A 17,907-nucleotide genomic window follows, 5' to 3' on the forward strand; every position below is an offset into this window, starting at 1 on the left:
GTCCATAAAAAGTGATGCGAGTGCAAGTACAGGTCCCCTTTAATTTCTTACCAAATTTAACACTTCTGTAACCACCCCTTTTCATATTGACCCATAGGCGTGTCTACCGGGGGGGGGGGGGGGGTCGCAAGGGGAGCGCCAACCAATCTTTGTGCACGATCCAAGAGCTATACACCTTGTTTGCAGGGTGTAAAAAACCGCAAAAAAATTACTCGCTCTCTCCTTCACATTGTCATCATACTGCAAGTATTGGCTGATTTCTTGATTGAAAAAGCTCTCAGTAATAGTGTTTCTGCAAATTTTTAGTTAACAAACAAAAAAAGTTATGTGTCCACAATCTCAAAATGATGGAGGAAATATCTCATCCTTGCTCTTGCAGTATCGGTCAACGGCCGTCTGTTTTATTTACTGTTCCCACAATCATGCAAGGTGGCACGCAAAATACTACTTGCATGCACTGTCCCTAGAGGCCCGTGCACTTAAGACTTATAGTGGGATACAACTTAAAGGGGCACTAAAGGCAAATAATTTATGTCAGAGTGAAAGGTGAATGTTTGAGAATGCCTAAAACGTCAGTATTATCAGCAGCAGTGCACTACTAATCAAGAAATTGAGGTAAATGTAGAACACGATATGCACCACCAGCGGGACATTGTGCCCCATGATGCCAAGAGTCCCGACTACAATTAATCACTAGTACTCAAACTACTTGTAATAAAAAAATAACATTCCGTACATTACAAGAAGTAATACAATGATGCTTGTGCGTTTCTGTTTCATTCCTGGAAAAAAGAACTTGGCGTTACCAAGAGGAACGGCGCGGGTGGTATAAAAGTTCTGTTTTTGCCGGGCTCCTATCCGCTACCGCGGTCGCACCTCAGTGGTAGTTTCATTATCGCGTACTGTTGCATGTGCTTTGCACGCTCACGAAAGTCACTCTAACGGAAATTTCGACAAAATGCCACGTCCCTGTTATGTTGCCAGATAAGCATTTCCTTGGCAAAATAAGCATTTCCTTGGCACAAAACAAGCACTACGAGGTTTCTGGAATGTTATTTCAGCAATCAACGTCGACTTAACATTTGCCTTTAGTGTCCTTTAAGATGTCCGGGGAGGCCCCGCCCAGACAGCCGAAGCACAGCAGCCGATCGCCTTTGCCACTGAAGAAATAGTCCCGCTCATGCACTCGGCAATGTTCTTTGAAGGTGGAGTCATCAGCCATCCGGCTCCTGACAGTCAAGAGTGCACGCCCATTGGTGCAGGCTTGTGTGCATCCACCTTTGAGGAGGAAATGCCGCGGACTTCTAAAGTTGTATCCAAGGGCAGGCGTACGTTAAGGAATCCCAGGCGGTTGAAATTTCTGGAGCCCTCCACTACGGCATCCCTCATAATCATATTGTGGTTTTGGGTAGGGATGGGCGAATAGTGAATTTGAGGTTCGAAGTGAATCCGAAGCAAATAGTGATTTGGTCGAATAATTTCGAATCAAATAGTTCGAATAGTATTTACCACATATTATTAAGAAAAATGAGCATTTTTGTCATGACCATTGCACAATATATTTAAGGACTGGAACTAGGTATGAGTGAATGTCACTTTTTTTCGTTTGAAATGAAGTGGAAGCAGCCTTGAATGGTATCAAGATTTGAATAGCAGTAGGGTGCAAGTTATAAGTGGTGCAATACGTTACAATTTAAAAATTGCTATACTTAGCGCATATAAGCCCATATAACACACTTTTAAACTTTAAAAAAATATGTACATTTAACCTTGCAGTGTGGCTTCACGGCAATGCAGATTTCCCATGGATGGGTTGTTTCACGGCACAGCGACCAGATGCCGCAGTGAAACCTCCTTTACAGGGGGTTATGTGCGGTCAAATGTATCGTATATTCGGTCATTTCGAATACTTCGAAATTTAGAATAATCTAAATTCATATCGAAGCGAATTCAAATACTGTAATATTCGTTCGAATATTCGAAACGCCCGAATATTCGCCCATCCCTAGTTTTGGGACATACAATTATTATTAAAATGTAAAATTATTATGACTGCATGCACTTTCAAGGACTACATGCCTGAATCAGTCACTTGCCTCATATGCCATAACAGTACTCATCCATCCATCCTATGCACTAGGCCACAATGCAAAGTGATAGTGCAACTTTTGGACAGGGCACAACCCACTTGCCATTCTCTTTATGTATCAGAAGAACATGCCTAGTTGGTGCATGCTGAAGAACATGTTTACTGCAGCAAAAAACATGTCCTCTTCATGTTACTTCCACAGAATTTGCAACGATGAAAGGAGAAAGCTGCTCAGGGGGTGCAAAAAATACCTATAACTCCGCTTATAGTTAATGGATTCTCAGAATTTTTGCATGAATATTCATTAGCATACCTGCCAACCTAGGGACTTCTGAAATCGGGAGACTCGTCGCGGGGGGAGCAGAAAAAAATTGTTTTGGGCGACATCTGTGATCAGTGAACAAAATTGTCCTCAAATGGTCACTTCAGAGGGTTCCTGCAACACTTTTTGAACATACTACAAAATTCGTGTTTATCCAATGTGGTCACCCCAAAGGGGCTCTGCAACACTTTTTGAACATACTCAGAAGTCACTGCAGATCAGTAGACGAGACTCTTGTAAACATGCGAGACAAATATAGCACTACACCGCACACGGAATTCACATTTTCATTTCATGCACAGCCATACATGGCCCGCTCCTCTCGGCAAACTGAAACAGACACGACCAATGGCTGATTTCATGATCACGAACGCATCCTGGGTAAAGTTTATATTGGTAGTTTCGAATTCAATAAACAAGTTATAAATTTATCTCACTTCGGACCCCCGAAGTAAGCCCTTTTAGTACTTCTTGTCTCAATCAATGGTCGTCTGCTTATTTTGTTTCTTTCCGTGTTCATATGAGGTGACACGCGGCTTAGTAAAGCCCATGCTATTTCGAACTCTACCTGAGTGGGTCACTTCCTCGCACTGAACACACAACCACAGTTCTTACCGATTCATATTGTCGGGTCCAAATCCACTGGCATACTGGCCAGTGCACACACTCTTTTAGGCGCCTTGCAAGCTAGATGCCTTGGCAGCCATCGCTTGGAGCTTAGCTAATTGAAACTGCTTCAAAATACACTATCTGGGTTTCGCTATTATCCGTCGGTCAACCTGAAGCAGTACAACACCGGTGAGCACGAGGTACTCGCAGTGCTTGGCCATACTTTAGAATAACCGCAGCGCGGTAGTGCCAGAAGTGCTTGTGCACAGCATAGTTACCGCAGGCACGACGGGGTGCCACAACAGTGGTCTCGCGATTACACCGGTACTGTAGGTTTTTTTTTTAATAATTGGGTTGAGGCAGTTTATCGGGAGATTTATGGCCACCATCATACAAATGGGAAGACAGGTCAAATCCCCGGGCAAATCAGTAGAGTTGGCACGTATGCATTAGTGAGGTCATAACATGGTTAGAGAAGTCTTTCGAGGCCCTTTTAAACTATACAAGCTGAAATTGTAGGGAGAATCACAATACTTACTCTCATGAACGCCCTTGCGAAATGTCTTGGCCAGCTCCGAGGACATGTCCTGACAAACGTTGTCGAGTCCTCGCATGAAGTTGTTTTGCAAAATCTCTCGGCACACATTATGAGACTCTGAGCGAAGTAAGGGATCGATGGCTTTAGCCAGGGTATCAACCATCGCCTAAGGGACAGGAAAACGTGTTTAGTAAAAGATTCACTTTTCATTAAGAGCAGAAACCATGCACACCATCCCCAAGATGACCAAAAGGAAGCAACAAAGCAAGCTGAACACTGCAATGAAATTAGAGTCAAGGCAACTTTTGCACACACACTTGAGAAATCATGGTAAAGATCCCTCACAGATCTTCATAAGGAAACAACTGGGGCAAATTATAACACAGAAGCTTACACAAATAATCTTATATGCTAGTGTAGACCAAAGTAAAATATCTGCAGCAGCAAGCTCCACATGTTATGCTAGTACTACTACTGGCACATGAAGACTGCATTCAGCATGAAAGCTACATAACAAATGCAGTCTGCCTAAGCAGAAAATTTAACTTTAAGGACTCCAGTATACAGTGGTGAACCAACTTGTTCGCAAGTGGGGGGAAGCCAGGCTCCCTCATACCATCTGCCGTGTGTGTGTGTGGGTACACACACACACACACACACACATATATATATATATATATATATATATATATATATATATATATATATATAAAGAGAGAGAGAGAAGATAACTTGATTTGCACTCAATCAGATGTGATTTTTCATATACAGAGAAGATAGAATTCGGTTAGCAGTGTTTTAAGAACATTATAGAAACAGTACAGTCAGCTCTACGTAGCATACACTGGGACAACCATACATATATGTGTCATGCATGTAATAGTATTGCAAGCAATACTTTTTTTATATTACCCACACAACTTTATGCATAGTTACAATGTCGATGGCGGCCTCCACAGTAGTATAGTTTTGTATCTTTCAATGAAATTTCGTTAACGTCTAGAAGCTGCTCAGTCACTGAGTGTTTTTAAGCAGTGACTGCACCTTTTCTTTTCCTTAATTAGTGCTACATTTTCTTGCAGAATTCAGGTTTGCGTATCTCATATTTTGTAGTGTTTGCTCCTAGTCAAAATAGTGTTTCTAGCGCATTGTTGTTATTATTACTATTGTTATATTACTATTGATGTTAACTTGTCTACCACAAGTTCTTTGTAAGAATGTGCGGTATTAGGCGCGTAGTACATTCTTTACACTCATTGTATTTGTATTTGCAACTTTGCTTGCAGCGTGCGAACTTCATAGCAGAAAACAGCGCAATGCTAAGAAGACAAGACCAAACAGGACCTTACTGGTCTTTGTATTCGTTGTATTGCCCTGTTTTCTACTTTGCTTGGAAGGCCCTCTGGCTCCTCCAAGGAAATACACCTATGCAAACTGTGTTAGCAGAAATTTACTTTGAAAAAAATGTGGGTGATTATAACGTTACACTACCCGGCATTGTTTCCTTCTGCATTGATCGTTAGCTGTTTGATTGGTCGACATTTTCTGGGTCATGCACGCAGCACCTGCTCGTAACGCGATGCAACAAATTACCCCAAAATGATCCATTGCGCGATGACCACTCATGCATGACTACATAACACATAAGAGAAAACACTATTTTCAACACGGCATATTTTTGGCCATTGGTTCTTCGCCATTTGTCATAATTTTTTCGGTGTGCCTTAAAATCACGTGCTTGTTACGCAACGCCACAAATATGTGAAACGTCGTGGTGTTAAAATGACGTGTGCACACTGAACAGCGCATTGCTATGCTGAACAATACGTAAACGTTTTTTGGAATAGTCGGACAGTGTCTCATTCTGAATGTAATTCAAGAAGGTTGCCCGCCGATCACATTGGCAGCGGCTGCTTATAGCAGTTGACTAGATGGACTCATATGAGTATAATAAATATTTTCAATTGTAGTATGACGATGTTGAGCTGTTTGTACGAATGTACAACTATGTAAACTCATTCTTGCTGACAGAGAGGAAGGGAGGGAGAGAAATAAACACCACTGCGCATGTGTGCCTCTTTGCCGTCCGAGTTGTATTTTGCCCTGTACAAGTCAATTCGAGATGACTCAAGACCAACTAGCCCGGCTGTCAACTCAGTCTCATTAGTCCAAAAAACACAGGTCGCAGGATCGAATCCCGGCCGCGGCGGCTGCGCTTTCGATGGAGGCAAAAATGCTTGAGACCTGTGTGCTTAGACTTAGGTGCCCACTAAAATGAACCTCAGGTGGTCGAAATTTCCGCCTCCACTACGGTGATTTCATAATGATATCGTGGTTTTGGGACGTTAAACCCCTAACAATTCTTAGTCCAGAAAACCGTGGACCTTGAATATTTCCCTGATACAGTAGATCAAATTGTGGGACAAGCTTGAAAGCTGGGTTTTCTAATGTACTCGAGTCCACTGCTTTATTCCTCGCCTTGTCCCAAGCCGCCGCGAAGCAAGGCCAACGTTTTTAGATTAATCTAGAAACGTTGGCAAGGCGAGGCAGGCTAATCGGAAACTCAAGCAGAAATATTCTTTAGCTCCCCCAATGCGGTCCAACTGAAACGCTCAAAAGTTCTGCACACTCATCCATTCAAAGCAACTGGGATATATAACAGCGGTGATGCTATTCCTTTCCGATGAAAGAAAATTAATTTCCTGAAACAGGAATAGCGTTTGATCGGCCCATAAAACTTTTACTGGTTCCTGCCCGTATTTGCGTTGTCAATGATGTAAATTTTAGGTCAGGCAGAGTAGAATAAAATCGTGACAGAGTGCTGTAACGTTAAGAGCCCTTACTCAGCGGTAGCCTTCTCTGCAATGCTGTAGCGCAGAGCGCGAAAGCGTCGCACAGGTGGCCTGCACCGCAGAGAACCTAGAGTGCGTGGTCTTGAGACACGGGAGACAATCTCCACAGCAGAAGCGCAAGACAAATTTCATTATATAATGAAGTGATTGCTGTGTAGAAGTAAAACTTCGCCTCAGTTGATAGTTTCCCGGTGCGCAGCTGACAGTGACCACTGTCGAAAGTGGGGGGGCTGCGCCCCCCTAACTTTACTCAAGGGGGAGCTGGCACCTCCCTTCTGTATTGTCTAAAAAAAACACCCCTAGGGTGTTTTTTTAGACAATACAGATTTTTTTGTAAAAATTCTATGACAGTTACACTCCTGTTGCTTTCGCGCATGTATTCTATGATGAGGCAGAAATACTTTGTCACAACTAAAATGACATTGATGAGACTAAATAACAAAAACTTGCTCATTAACTTTTTAACTATTGACTTGAGGACAGGTGTTTATATTAGAAAGTTGTAGTGCATGCCAATTTATGTCAAACATTTTTTAGAAATCGCGAAAGTTGCACAGACTGAGATACAGTATTAGTCATTGCTTTTTAAAGGCGAAATCAAAACTCATCTCGCCCAAAATCGAAAAATGCGGCCTCTCTCTTGCATCAGACTGAAAACTACCGTTCAAATTAAGCCTAATGCAAATTAAGCCTAATGAATTTTGTCATATTACGTAATGTAGTTACAGCTGTTGAACACACACCTACAGAGCATACAATTTTTTAATTTTTGCTTTGTTGTTGTGAGCACGCCAAATTTAATATTTGCAAGACATATCTTCACTATAAAAATGTATAAAAATTTGTTTCATTACTCAATGCACATGTATACCAACCTTGCTCCTGATTCCATTGTTAATGACATTTCTCATGACCATTTCAGTCGTGCCGGCCTTCAGATTAACTTCAAACTTTGTTGAATCAACAAGCTTAGAAATAGCTGAAAAAAATAACGGTGTGGGAAGAGACTCAATAACAAGGCATTTGCAAAATGTGCAGACAGAAAATCCACTTTTGAACTCAGTCCTCAAGTACAGTTCACCTTTATTATAAGTTTTTAGCAACAAAGCTACACAAGATATATGTATTAGCTCACAATTTGTAGTGCCAAAGCATGGTTCTGAATACACACACATATTGAAGCTGCACTTCTGGGATTCTAAACAGGCTAGCTATACCATTAGCAGAGGTTTATCAGAAAATATCGAATTAGCAACAGTTTCCCAAGAATCCACCGATTTTGGCACTGTCACTTTGATCAATAAAGAAGAATGATGTACAGTACAGTTCAAAATAAAAAGAAACCAACTTTGCAAATTATATAGACTTTCCTTGCTAAAAATATTTTTAACATCACTGTCTGTTCCTACTCTTCGAGTCGAAGCTCAAGCGTTCATGTTTTTCCCAGTAAATATCAGTCACTTCCTAAAAACAGTACCAGAAAAGTTCCCTGCCATCCGAAGTAGTTTAAAAGAGTACCCAAAATTCTGAAGAAAAATTCTACAAGCTGTTGAAATGTGAGCCTTCAACTCGTTTTCGTCTGTCCATGCCATTACACTTGTTACAGTTGTAATAATAAAATATTAATAGCAAAAGCTTTGAAGTGAGGTCACAAGAGAAGACGCTACTAAAAAAAAAACAAAGATTGTTTTTGTTAAAATTTAATAACATGCGGAATAAGAAAATACAGGTGGTGACACCACCCTGAGGTTCCCGTATCAGCTTACTGTGATGTCATAGATTTAGCTTTATCAATTTGAGTTTTTCTACTTTTACGACTATGAATTCAAACATGAATTTAAACTGGAAAGTGGTTAAAATTATGTTCAATAAAGGGACATTAGACACAAAAAAAGTTTTTTCTTGCGTTGGTAAATTACCCTTTCGCAAAGCACAACCCGTGTCGTGACAAGATGCCTGGTAAGTGAGAAAATGCGGAATAAGAAAATGCAGGTGGCAACACCACCCTGAAATTCCTGCATCAGCTCAATGACGTCATAGATTTTGACAGCAACTACAAGGGCCTACATATTTCTTAATAAATATGAAGTATACTGTCCTCTGAGGGGGCCAGACACAAGTTTCAGCAACTTCGTTGCGCCAATGTGGCGAAAACGCAAGAGAAAACTTTTGAATCAGTGATGTCACAGTGACATTGATGTGCAGCTTTAGGCGTGAACTTTAAAATTTAATGAAGCTGACTTTCATTTTCTCTCCTATTAATACATTTATGATGGTGAAATTCAAGTCAGCAGTGTTTTCAAAAAATAATGTATCAGCTTAAGTTGATTCATTGTTTCGCTTTTGAGTCCCTTTAAATAGCACAAGATGACTCTTAAAATAACTCCCCGTACTGTCAGCACAGCGCACATGAGCATGACATCATATGCACACATTCCACTTCAACTACTCACAGGGTTTCATAATGTCGAAGGCTTGAATGATGCCTTCAGGGGGGTGAACATTGCTGAATGTATAGGCTACTCTACGAAGCATGACGACTGAGGTCGGTTAGTCTACAAAACGGATCATCGAAGCCCCATCGAAGCCCATCAGAATTGATAGCAAGTTTATTTCCTGAATTTGCATTATCACGTTTTCCTGTATTGGTGCTCTTTCAAAACAGATGCACCATTGACACAATCCACAAATGCAGAGCAGGCACAGCTAGCAAGTGTCAGTCATAAATTAGTCACACAAGAGCTTAGGGGTGCACATAATATAAGAATATCTGACAAACTCAGATAGCCACGCTGGCAAAAAAAAAATTATGTGATTATTGTTTTCTCGATAGTTAAGCAATCTTGTGCACTTTCAATGGAATTTAAATGCTTTTAAATGCCTAAGCATTTCTATACCAACCCAAGGAGAAAGCTATGCCCATGTGTCAGTTCGTCCACCCCTGCCACGCAAGATGAATCGCTATAAAGAAATAAATACATACACAAAAATAAGATTTCTTGGCAGTACTATGTTTTATACCTAGAGCTCCATGCTCCAAAGATGAGTGTCTCGACTAGGCTACACACCCGTGTTTACAGAATGTAAACACAGTAGACTCTCAGTCAACAGAAATCTCTTAATTGCTGCTTAAATGGATCACATAAATGAGATCAATCAGGTAATGGAGAAAGCTGCTGAATACAACAAACCCCTTTATTTAGCCTTCATACGAAAAGGCATTAGACTCAGTAGAGGTACCAGCAGTCTTAAAAGCACTAAGTCGACAAGTAGTACCAAAAAAAAAAAAAAGAAAGAAAGAAAGAAGATGAAATTGCGATAAAAAAAGGAGTCAGACAAGGAGGTGCAATATTCCCAATGTTGTTCATTGCATGCCGAGAGGAAGTATTAGACTTGGAAGAAGCAGGAATCAAGGTTAACGGAGAATGTCTCAGCAACCTACGATTTGCAGATGACATAGTACTCTTCAGTAATGATGGCAACAAATTGCAAAAAATGATTGAGGAATTAAGCCGAGAAAGTATTAAAGTAGGCCAAAAAATTGGAGACCATACAGTGGAGTGCATAAAAGAATATGTTTACCAAGGACAAGTAACAACAGTAGAGCCTAATCACGAAAAGGAAATTCACTGAAGAATAAGAATGGGCTGGAGCGCATTTGGCCGGCACTCTCAAATAATGCCAGAACATCGGCCACTGTCATTAAAGCGAGAAGTATACAATCACTGCATATTGCCAGTTCTAACTTAGGGGGCTGAAACATGGAGGATAAAGCAACTAGAGAAAAAGTTGAGGACCACACAGCATGCAATGGGATGAAAATTATAGGACTAACATTAAGAGATTGGATGACGGCAGAATGGATCAGAAAACCAACACTGGTATCGGACAGCCTAGTTGACATCAAGCGAAAGAAATGGACCTGGGCTGGCCACGTAATGCGTAGAACAGGCAACCGGTGGACAGCAAGATCAAGAGAATGGTTACCAAGGAATGGGAAACAGTCAAGGAAGGCAGAGAGTTAAATGGAGTGACGAAATTAAGAAGTTTGCAGAGATAAAATGGAATCAGCTCGTGCAGGATAGGATAAACTGGAGATCATTGGGAGAGGTTTTCATCCTGCAGTGGTCTAAAACAGGTTGAGAATGATGACGCAAAGCTTTGCGTTAGCGTTTGTTGCCAGTGCGCATGCATCATACACTATCCTCTTGGGTGCCCACATTAAGTGACGAAACTATCATATGTACCCAATGAATGCTATCTTTGCGTACCCTGTTCTAAAACTGCCTTGAGCCAGATAACCATGCAATAGTTCCATCTATCGAATACAAAACCAAAATTTTTTTAATTGCCATGACGAACAAGCTGAATTGAGCAAGCTTTTAAGGAGTAAAACTTTAGTTCGAGGTGAATTATTTTATTTGTTGTGGCAGCCAACAGCACAACAAATCAGACTGCTACAATGCCAAATTATTAAACAATCACGAAAACACATTTGTTGAGCAAAGAGTGGGTAAGAACTCAAACAAGCTGGCATGACAACTGTTGACGGCTGGTGCAACCAAAGCTGCAATCGCACCAGCAACACATGCGCCGCTGCTAGAGGTGCTCTCGAAAGTGGAGAATTAGAAGTGCAGCGTACCTATACCGACCTAGCTGAAACAAGGTGGCAGCTTGCAATTGCAGTTTGCATGAACCATTCAGGATGTCACATACTCAAAAAAGCCATAGTTCTACAAGCTGCTATGAAGCAAAAAATTTAAAAAGCATGCCTTTGTTGTGTAAATAAAAACCATTAAAATGCACTTTTTTCTAGATGCAATTTTGACAACTTAAGTTTGGCCACCTTTTTTTTTGGTACTTTTGATGCTGGAATTTGGATGAAATTTTCCCCATATTTTCTTTCGTATGTGAAGAGTACGGTTATCATCTTTTAACTTGTATATCACTAATATATTTAATACAATAATAATATATTTCAAGGAAAAATTTCCAGTGTCCGAAGGTTTTAAGACCTTCCAAGCTTCTAACAAACTTCAAAAGCCAGTGTTCTGGCAGGTTGCATAGACTGATGGTGGGAGGTGCATATAGCATTGTTCTGGCACCTACATGAAAATGCAATTTTAATCACGAAAAAAGTCATTACATCCACGTCATTGCATTCGCCAGAAAGAACTGCACCATAATTGACATGAGCGCTCACTCGTACGTCATCGGTTAAAAACAAAGTTGCACTGTAGCAAAAATGTGATTGATATTTGGTTTTAGAGTTGTTTGCTGAAATTTTTATATTAATATAAACAGACATACTTATTAAAGAAAAGCACAATTACAAAACACAATAACGGTGCTGGCTGCTTTCATCTCTGGCCTCTTAGCATTGGTTCATGTTACAGAAAAGTGAGCACACAAGTAGTGCTGCTCTTGTTTTATCTATGCGATCGTCGATCTATGCAAACTGCAGCTGAAAAAAAAAATGGCTAGCAAGTGTTTGAGGGCCTCTTTCAAGGCCCCTCCCCCATGTTTCAAGTCCCCGCTTTTTTATTTGCGGGTAATGTAGACTAGTAGTTGGAGATGGCTTCCTCACAGACAATAACATTGATATCGCAATATTTAGTATTTTAATCACACAAAAAAATCACTACATCACTGCTGACCGCACATGTGCCACTCACCAGAAGCATTTCTGACAGACGTAACACTAAGAAGTAGTGAAGAACATAAGTTGCAGATAATCACTTCACTCCCGCAACATCTTGCTCAAGATCTGTTTTGTATGGCTTCTTGTACTTTTTATATTAACACAAGCATATACAGTCATAAAAAGTAGCTCTAGAACTACAAGACATGGTAGGAATGTTGGCTGCTTGTTTTGCATGAATGTGTTTTGAATGTTCTCTGGACACAAAGTGCGGCTTAACAAGCAAGCAATGAAATGCAAGCTGGATGTAGTATTCAGCTCATGTCAGTGGTATTACATCTCCACATGGTGGATACTGAGAGGACATCCAGGGGATGTCCAGTACAGTCACTCAAGAGAATAAAATAACTAGGGTTTTTCTGTAAAAGCATGCCAACTAAAGCTTTTGGAAAGGCTATGCTGTCTCTTAACTGGTCATTCCACTGCCACCTTAAATTCTGGTTTGCTACTGCGCAAAGCAACTCCCGAACTTTCTTGGATTATAAACCGGGTGCCTGCTTGGAATTAACGTTGCTTCAATCACAAAGTCACAGGGAACTTCAAAAAAAAAAAAAAAAAAAAAAAAAGAGAAATGAAGTCCTTTTCTTAATTTCATAGTGGGTTTAATATAATAAAAAAAGTCACAGTTTCGCCGCAAGGGCGAAGCAATGAATGCGATAGCAAGAAACTAATGCTATACGAAGTGGGGCTCGCCAATGGATACTCTCAGTTCGAACAGTGCTCCTGTTGCAAAGGCGGCCGAAGCAGCGAAGGAAACTAGCGTGCTTCAAGTGTCGAGCTGTGACACTTGATAGTTCGCGCTCATCTTCTGTTTGTTCGTTTAGCGGCGTCCCTTGAGCTCGAGTGACTTTCGTACGCTCCTTAACATGACCACGGACATCACGGTGAAAGCGTGAAACATCCCTCTTCCCCTCAGCACGAGAAAACCGCGCGAGCAGACAGCGGAAGGGCAAGGGTCTCCCTGCACAAATATAAGAAGAAGCGAGCGAGCTTGCCGACGACTTTTAAATGCACCCGGCGCGCTCCTAGCGCCATCTCGCTGGTAATGAAGAAACGCTTATTATTGCCTGCCGTCTTTTAGTCCGTCCAGCGGTAAAGCGTGTGTATATATATCGCTCGCCGTTAGCTACGTGGAGGATCTGCGTTTCGTGGCATAGTGGTTAGCGCCACTTGTTGCGGAGCAAGAGGTCCCTGGTTCGATTCAGTGCTTCAGAAGCATTCTTCTGAATTATTTTTCTTTGGGGCTTTTATATATATATACATACTTATACATATACGGTGCATGACAGCGGCGACGGCAAAATTCAGCCGAGACTGTCCATATAATTGCTATCGCAATAAAACTGATAATTCAACTACCACTTTTCGTCACCTGCATTATCACTATTCCGAAAATCATCATTGCAGCACAGTTAGTGATGATTTAAATCATTTCTGTGCACCTGTAAACACTGCAGAAATAAAAGGTTCTCAGTATATAATATGTGACAGCAAACATTCACTTCAAAAATGAAAAGTAGCACTTACCAGGAGCAACAGCTTTCTTGAATTCACTGGCAATGAATTTTTCAAGGCGAGGGGCAAGCATGGTGGTCATGTTCTGGGCTACAATGTTTCCTCGTCTATTAATGCCAACCATCTGCATTTTAGTCACCTGAGCAAGGCTGGCTTCCATCCTCTCCACTAACATGCATTAGTCAAGGAAGAGAAGGCTCGCATAGAAGTATGGTACATCATGATGGACAGTACTATAGAACAAGGAGAAGAAAAAAAGAAAATGATGCCTTCAAAAGGATACAGCAAGATCGATATACCCTGTTTGCCTCCTTGACAGATGAATACATATTAGGCCAACGCAACTGCTCTTTTTCCATCTTCTGGGTCACTAGACGGTGCTCATTTAATTGAGAGCTGAGTGCACTCACAATTTGAGAAAGAGAGTTAGCATCCTCTCTGAGTTTAGAGATCATGAGCTCCACCTTGCTCATGGCACAGGCAGTCCCTTTCTCACCAACCTGAAGTGTATCATCTTTTGCTACATGCTTGCACCTGCAAAATTAATGTGCCAGTTAGTGCAAACTAGACAGCAGTCTCAATATGAGGCTCATACAGGTCTCGAAGGCCAAAGTACAAGGGTTTTCAGGGATGTACAAGAGCATCTCAAAGGAATTTTTTTTTGCTATAACAATGTTCCAAACCACTACGGACGGTTTTATTGCATCAGAAATTTCCATTCTTTATTACATTCCTACCGTGCACAAAACTTCACAACATTAATGCAACTGCAGGCACATCTATTAGTATTAGGTATTAGTTGGGTAACATTATTCAGTTCTCCCGTTTTACTGTTTTTGGGCCTTTGGCAAACTGCTTGGTTTCACTAAGAAGGTTATGTATGGTGCTTCCACTTTTTCCGAGTAGAAATCTTGACTACTTAAAAGTTTTTCTTCTCCATGCTGAAAATTTGATCCTTGAATACTTTTTGACTGCCTAGAGCAGCCTCTCCTATTTTTGAGTATTAAGATGGAGTGAATTGGATACGAATTGGACTCATGTCAGTACAGCTGTCCACTCAACGAATATGCACTGTTTATGTACTGTCCACATCGTTGCATAGAAAAAAAGAGCAATAAAACACTGTGTGGGAGCCATCACTAAGTGCCAGAAGCGCCATCAGCAGCTTTAATTAGAACTTCTTACTTTTGGTATCTGGCTCGAGCATAGCATTTTTTTTTTCAACCCTGGCTGCATGAGGATCATGGATATTTGCTGAGCTACTGATTACACTAGCAAATATCATCTGAGCATCAACATGTTCACTTCGTGTGCTGCTCACACGACAGAGAGACAGAGGAGAAAAAAGTAGCATGAGTGCTTGAAGTGGTATGTCGCCAGGAGGCAAACTGAGAGAAAGAAAATGGGAGAAGGCAGACAATCAGGTGGGGAAATGAAATGAATGATCGGACAAGCCGTGAAGAAGCCAGGACAAACACGATAGGAAAGCCATCAATGAACAATAATACGTCTTTGGCTCTGTTGACGGTGTGGTTCGAAGTCCCGCAAAAGTCATACAAAGGAGAAAATGTGCACTCACGCCAGTGTATCACTTCTAAAATGGAGAGTTTGCCAAATGAACGCTTAACTTCCATAGAAAGTAGGTCTATAGTCAATATTAGACAGCATTTGTGAAGAAATTGAAGGGCTTTCAAGGAAAGCAAAAAATTCCAGGACTTTCAAGGGTAAAACCAGCCTCTAAAGTCTGTGCCAAGAGTATGCTGATCTACGTCAATTACTAAAATGAAACCCTACTGATGAAGAGGAAATCGGCCAAAGAATAAGGAAGTGTGGGAGCGCATGCAGCAGACATTCCCAAATCATGACAGGCAATTTACTGCTCTCCCTGAAGCGAAAAGTGTACAACCATTGCATATAATATTGCCAGTACTAACATGTAGGGCTGAAACTTGGAGAATAACAAAGAAACTACAGAAAAAGTTAAGGACTTTTTAAGAAAGTAAGAAAAAGTTATGGTAGTGACCGCAGATCCGAACCATGAGACTGAAGTAGGTAGAAGAACAAGAATGGGGTGCAGTGCATTTGGCAGGTATTTTCAGATCATGAATGGAATTAAGTTTACCAGTACACCTCAAAAGAAAAGTATATAACAGCTGCATCTTAGCAGTACCTATGGGGCCGGAAGTAGCAGGAATACAAAAAGGGTTTAATTTAAGTTGAGGACCACACAATGAGCCACAGAAAGGAAAATGAAAGCTGCCACAAAAAGGGAAAGTTGCAATCAACAAGAAATAGGCATGGGCAGGGCATGTAGCAAGAAGCCAAGATAACTGCTGGTGATTAAGAGTGACAGACTCCATTCCAAGTGAAGGCAAGCGTGCCAGAGGGAGCCAGAAAGTTAGGTTGGCAGTTTGTGGGGACAACATGGCTGCAGCAAGTACAGGACTGGGTTAATTGGAGAAACATGGGAGAGGCTTTAGCCCTGCAATGGGTGTAGTCAGGCTGACGATGATGATGATGATGACTGCAACATATAAAGTGGCACCGTCAACAATTTTGTTAAACAACGTGTGAAATAACTGCAGCACAAAAGGCATAAACATGGCTGCAAGTGGGTCAACAGCGGAACTTTAGCAAGAGAGAAATGCAACAAAATAAAAATAAAGAAAGCAAATGACGGACAAATGGCTTCAGCCATACCTGCAGCTACACATGACGAGTGAATTGCCAAGCACAGTGTGAGCAAGTTCTGTGCAAGTACGCCAAGAGTTCGAACAGAATTTTAAAAAGCAGCAGCCAGAAAGAAACCACACTGTCCAACAAAAAGAAAGAAGGTAGGAAAGAAGGACAAGCAGGGAGACACATTGGGCTTTCAAAGAAAAGGCTGCTAGGATGCAGAGGTGCGAGGTTGACGGGCGCTTAGACCTGAGCTCCTGAGGTCTCCACCTAGTCAGTGCAGATTTTTCCCGACTGCTTGACGTCCTCTAGAAGCAGGCAGCAAAATCCTACAGCCTTGAATGTTCTCCAGGAGCAAGGTGACAAGGCGAAGAAGAGTGGGGTTCATGGACTTGGACCCGAAGGGTGGTTTCCACTTGATCATCGTAGGCATTCCGGAGAGCCTGGGAACGTCAGGTAGCACGTTAATATTGAAGGCGGAGTGAGCAGACGGATGTGGCTAAGTGGTGGAGACCTTTCCGTGAAGAAAAGACAAGGCTAGAAGCTAGGCTGCAAGGCTTATCACCGTCACACCGATCTTTTTTCCACCCTGCTTTGCTGCTTTACCACTTCCCGCTTTGCCACAGCTAATCAGACCGCAAGGAGAAGGCAGAGCTGGCTAGAAATTGTGTCCATCGAATATCAACAACTGCCTGCATTTTCTGCTGTGCTTTTCATTGATGCACCAAGAACTACCCTGTGCCATGAGACAAATCACACAGTTGAATGCCAACTATCTCGTTGTGTTCTAAGCTGATCACCTTGCATAAGAGATTGGTGGTGAAAACACGTGAACAGCCGATATTTATTCAAAGTGCTGCGACATGACGGGACGTTAGCAAAAGTGCAAGGTACGCTGCCTCCACAGGTGGCTCAGGCAGCCAAGCAATTTGGGCTTCGCATGCTTGCCGCCTCATTGCATTGAAAATCCACCTGGCAGACCTGCCTTCGGTGTGAACATGCGTAAGGGTATGTCAAGCACGTCTACACGTCAGCCATAATTGTGCTGCTACTTTTCTCCAATCCCATGCCTCAAGCTACTGGTGCCTGCCCTAATGAGTTGATCGTCACGCCTTTGACCATCATAACATTATATTGGCCAATGATATCACTCGGTTTGTTATTTCCTAACATGTTAGTATAGAAAACTCTCGGTGACTTGAAGAAATTTAGTATAAAGTCGTATACCACAATGACTGTGGATTTTGAGTGCACAAGCTTTTGCAAGTATTAATGTTGCGCTCTTCTAGTGATAAAGTTATCTGTGTGGGTGTGTCTTGCAACAAGCCTTGTCTCCACAGAATTTGGATGCATTAATTTGAAGTCTTAAAGGAGCCCATGTTAGCACTATGACTGCTTGGTTCAGCTCTGATGATAATACAGTAGAATCTCAATGAAACGAATCTCAAGGGGGAGCGAAAATATTACTATCACCCGAAATTTCATATCATCAAAAACTATCAAATCCGTTTTCAAACCATGATATACACACATAACATTTATTGCTGTCGAAAGAACTTGCGTATGTTTTTCTGGGACACACTCAAATGGACCGATAAGGGACGG

The 17,907-nt window shown here is 41.5% G+C and overlaps 2 protein-coding genes across 3 annotated transcripts in view; both read right to left on the bottom strand.

Moving 5' to 3' along the window:
- Positions 1-17,907, bottom strand: part of LOC119371725 (anamorsin homolog) — a 265,406-nt gene that overhangs the window by 128,165 nt on the left and 119,334 nt on the right. The window lies entirely within an intron of this gene.
- LOC119371748 (enhancer of mRNA-decapping protein 4) overlaps positions 1-17,907 on the bottom strand; it is a 37,737-nt gene that overhangs the window by 8,917 nt on the left and 10,913 nt on the right. For both annotated transcript variants that reach the window (XM_049419391.1, XM_037642212.2), the window contains exons 3-7: positions 16,552-16,745; positions 13,910-14,160; positions 13,639-13,794; positions 7,286-7,389; positions 3,559-3,724 (exon numbers count right to left, since the gene is read on the bottom strand). In XM_049419391.1, coding sequence (XP_049275348.1) covers positions 3,559-3,724; positions 7,286-7,389; positions 13,639-13,794; positions 13,910-14,099 — 616 coding nt within the window. In that variant the 5' untranslated portion in view covers positions 14,100-14,160; positions 16,552-16,745. The remainder of the gene's footprint in view (positions 1-3,558; positions 3,725-7,285; positions 7,390-13,638; positions 13,795-13,909; positions 14,161-16,551; positions 16,746-17,907) is intronic.

Source organism: Rhipicephalus sanguineus, chromosome 1, assembly GCF_013339695.2.
Source record: "Rhipicephalus sanguineus isolate Rsan-2018 chromosome 1, BIME_Rsan_1.4, whole genome shotgun sequence".
Lineage (NCBI taxonomy): Eukaryota > Metazoa > Arthropoda > Arachnida > Ixodida > Ixodidae > Rhipicephalus > Rhipicephalus sanguineus.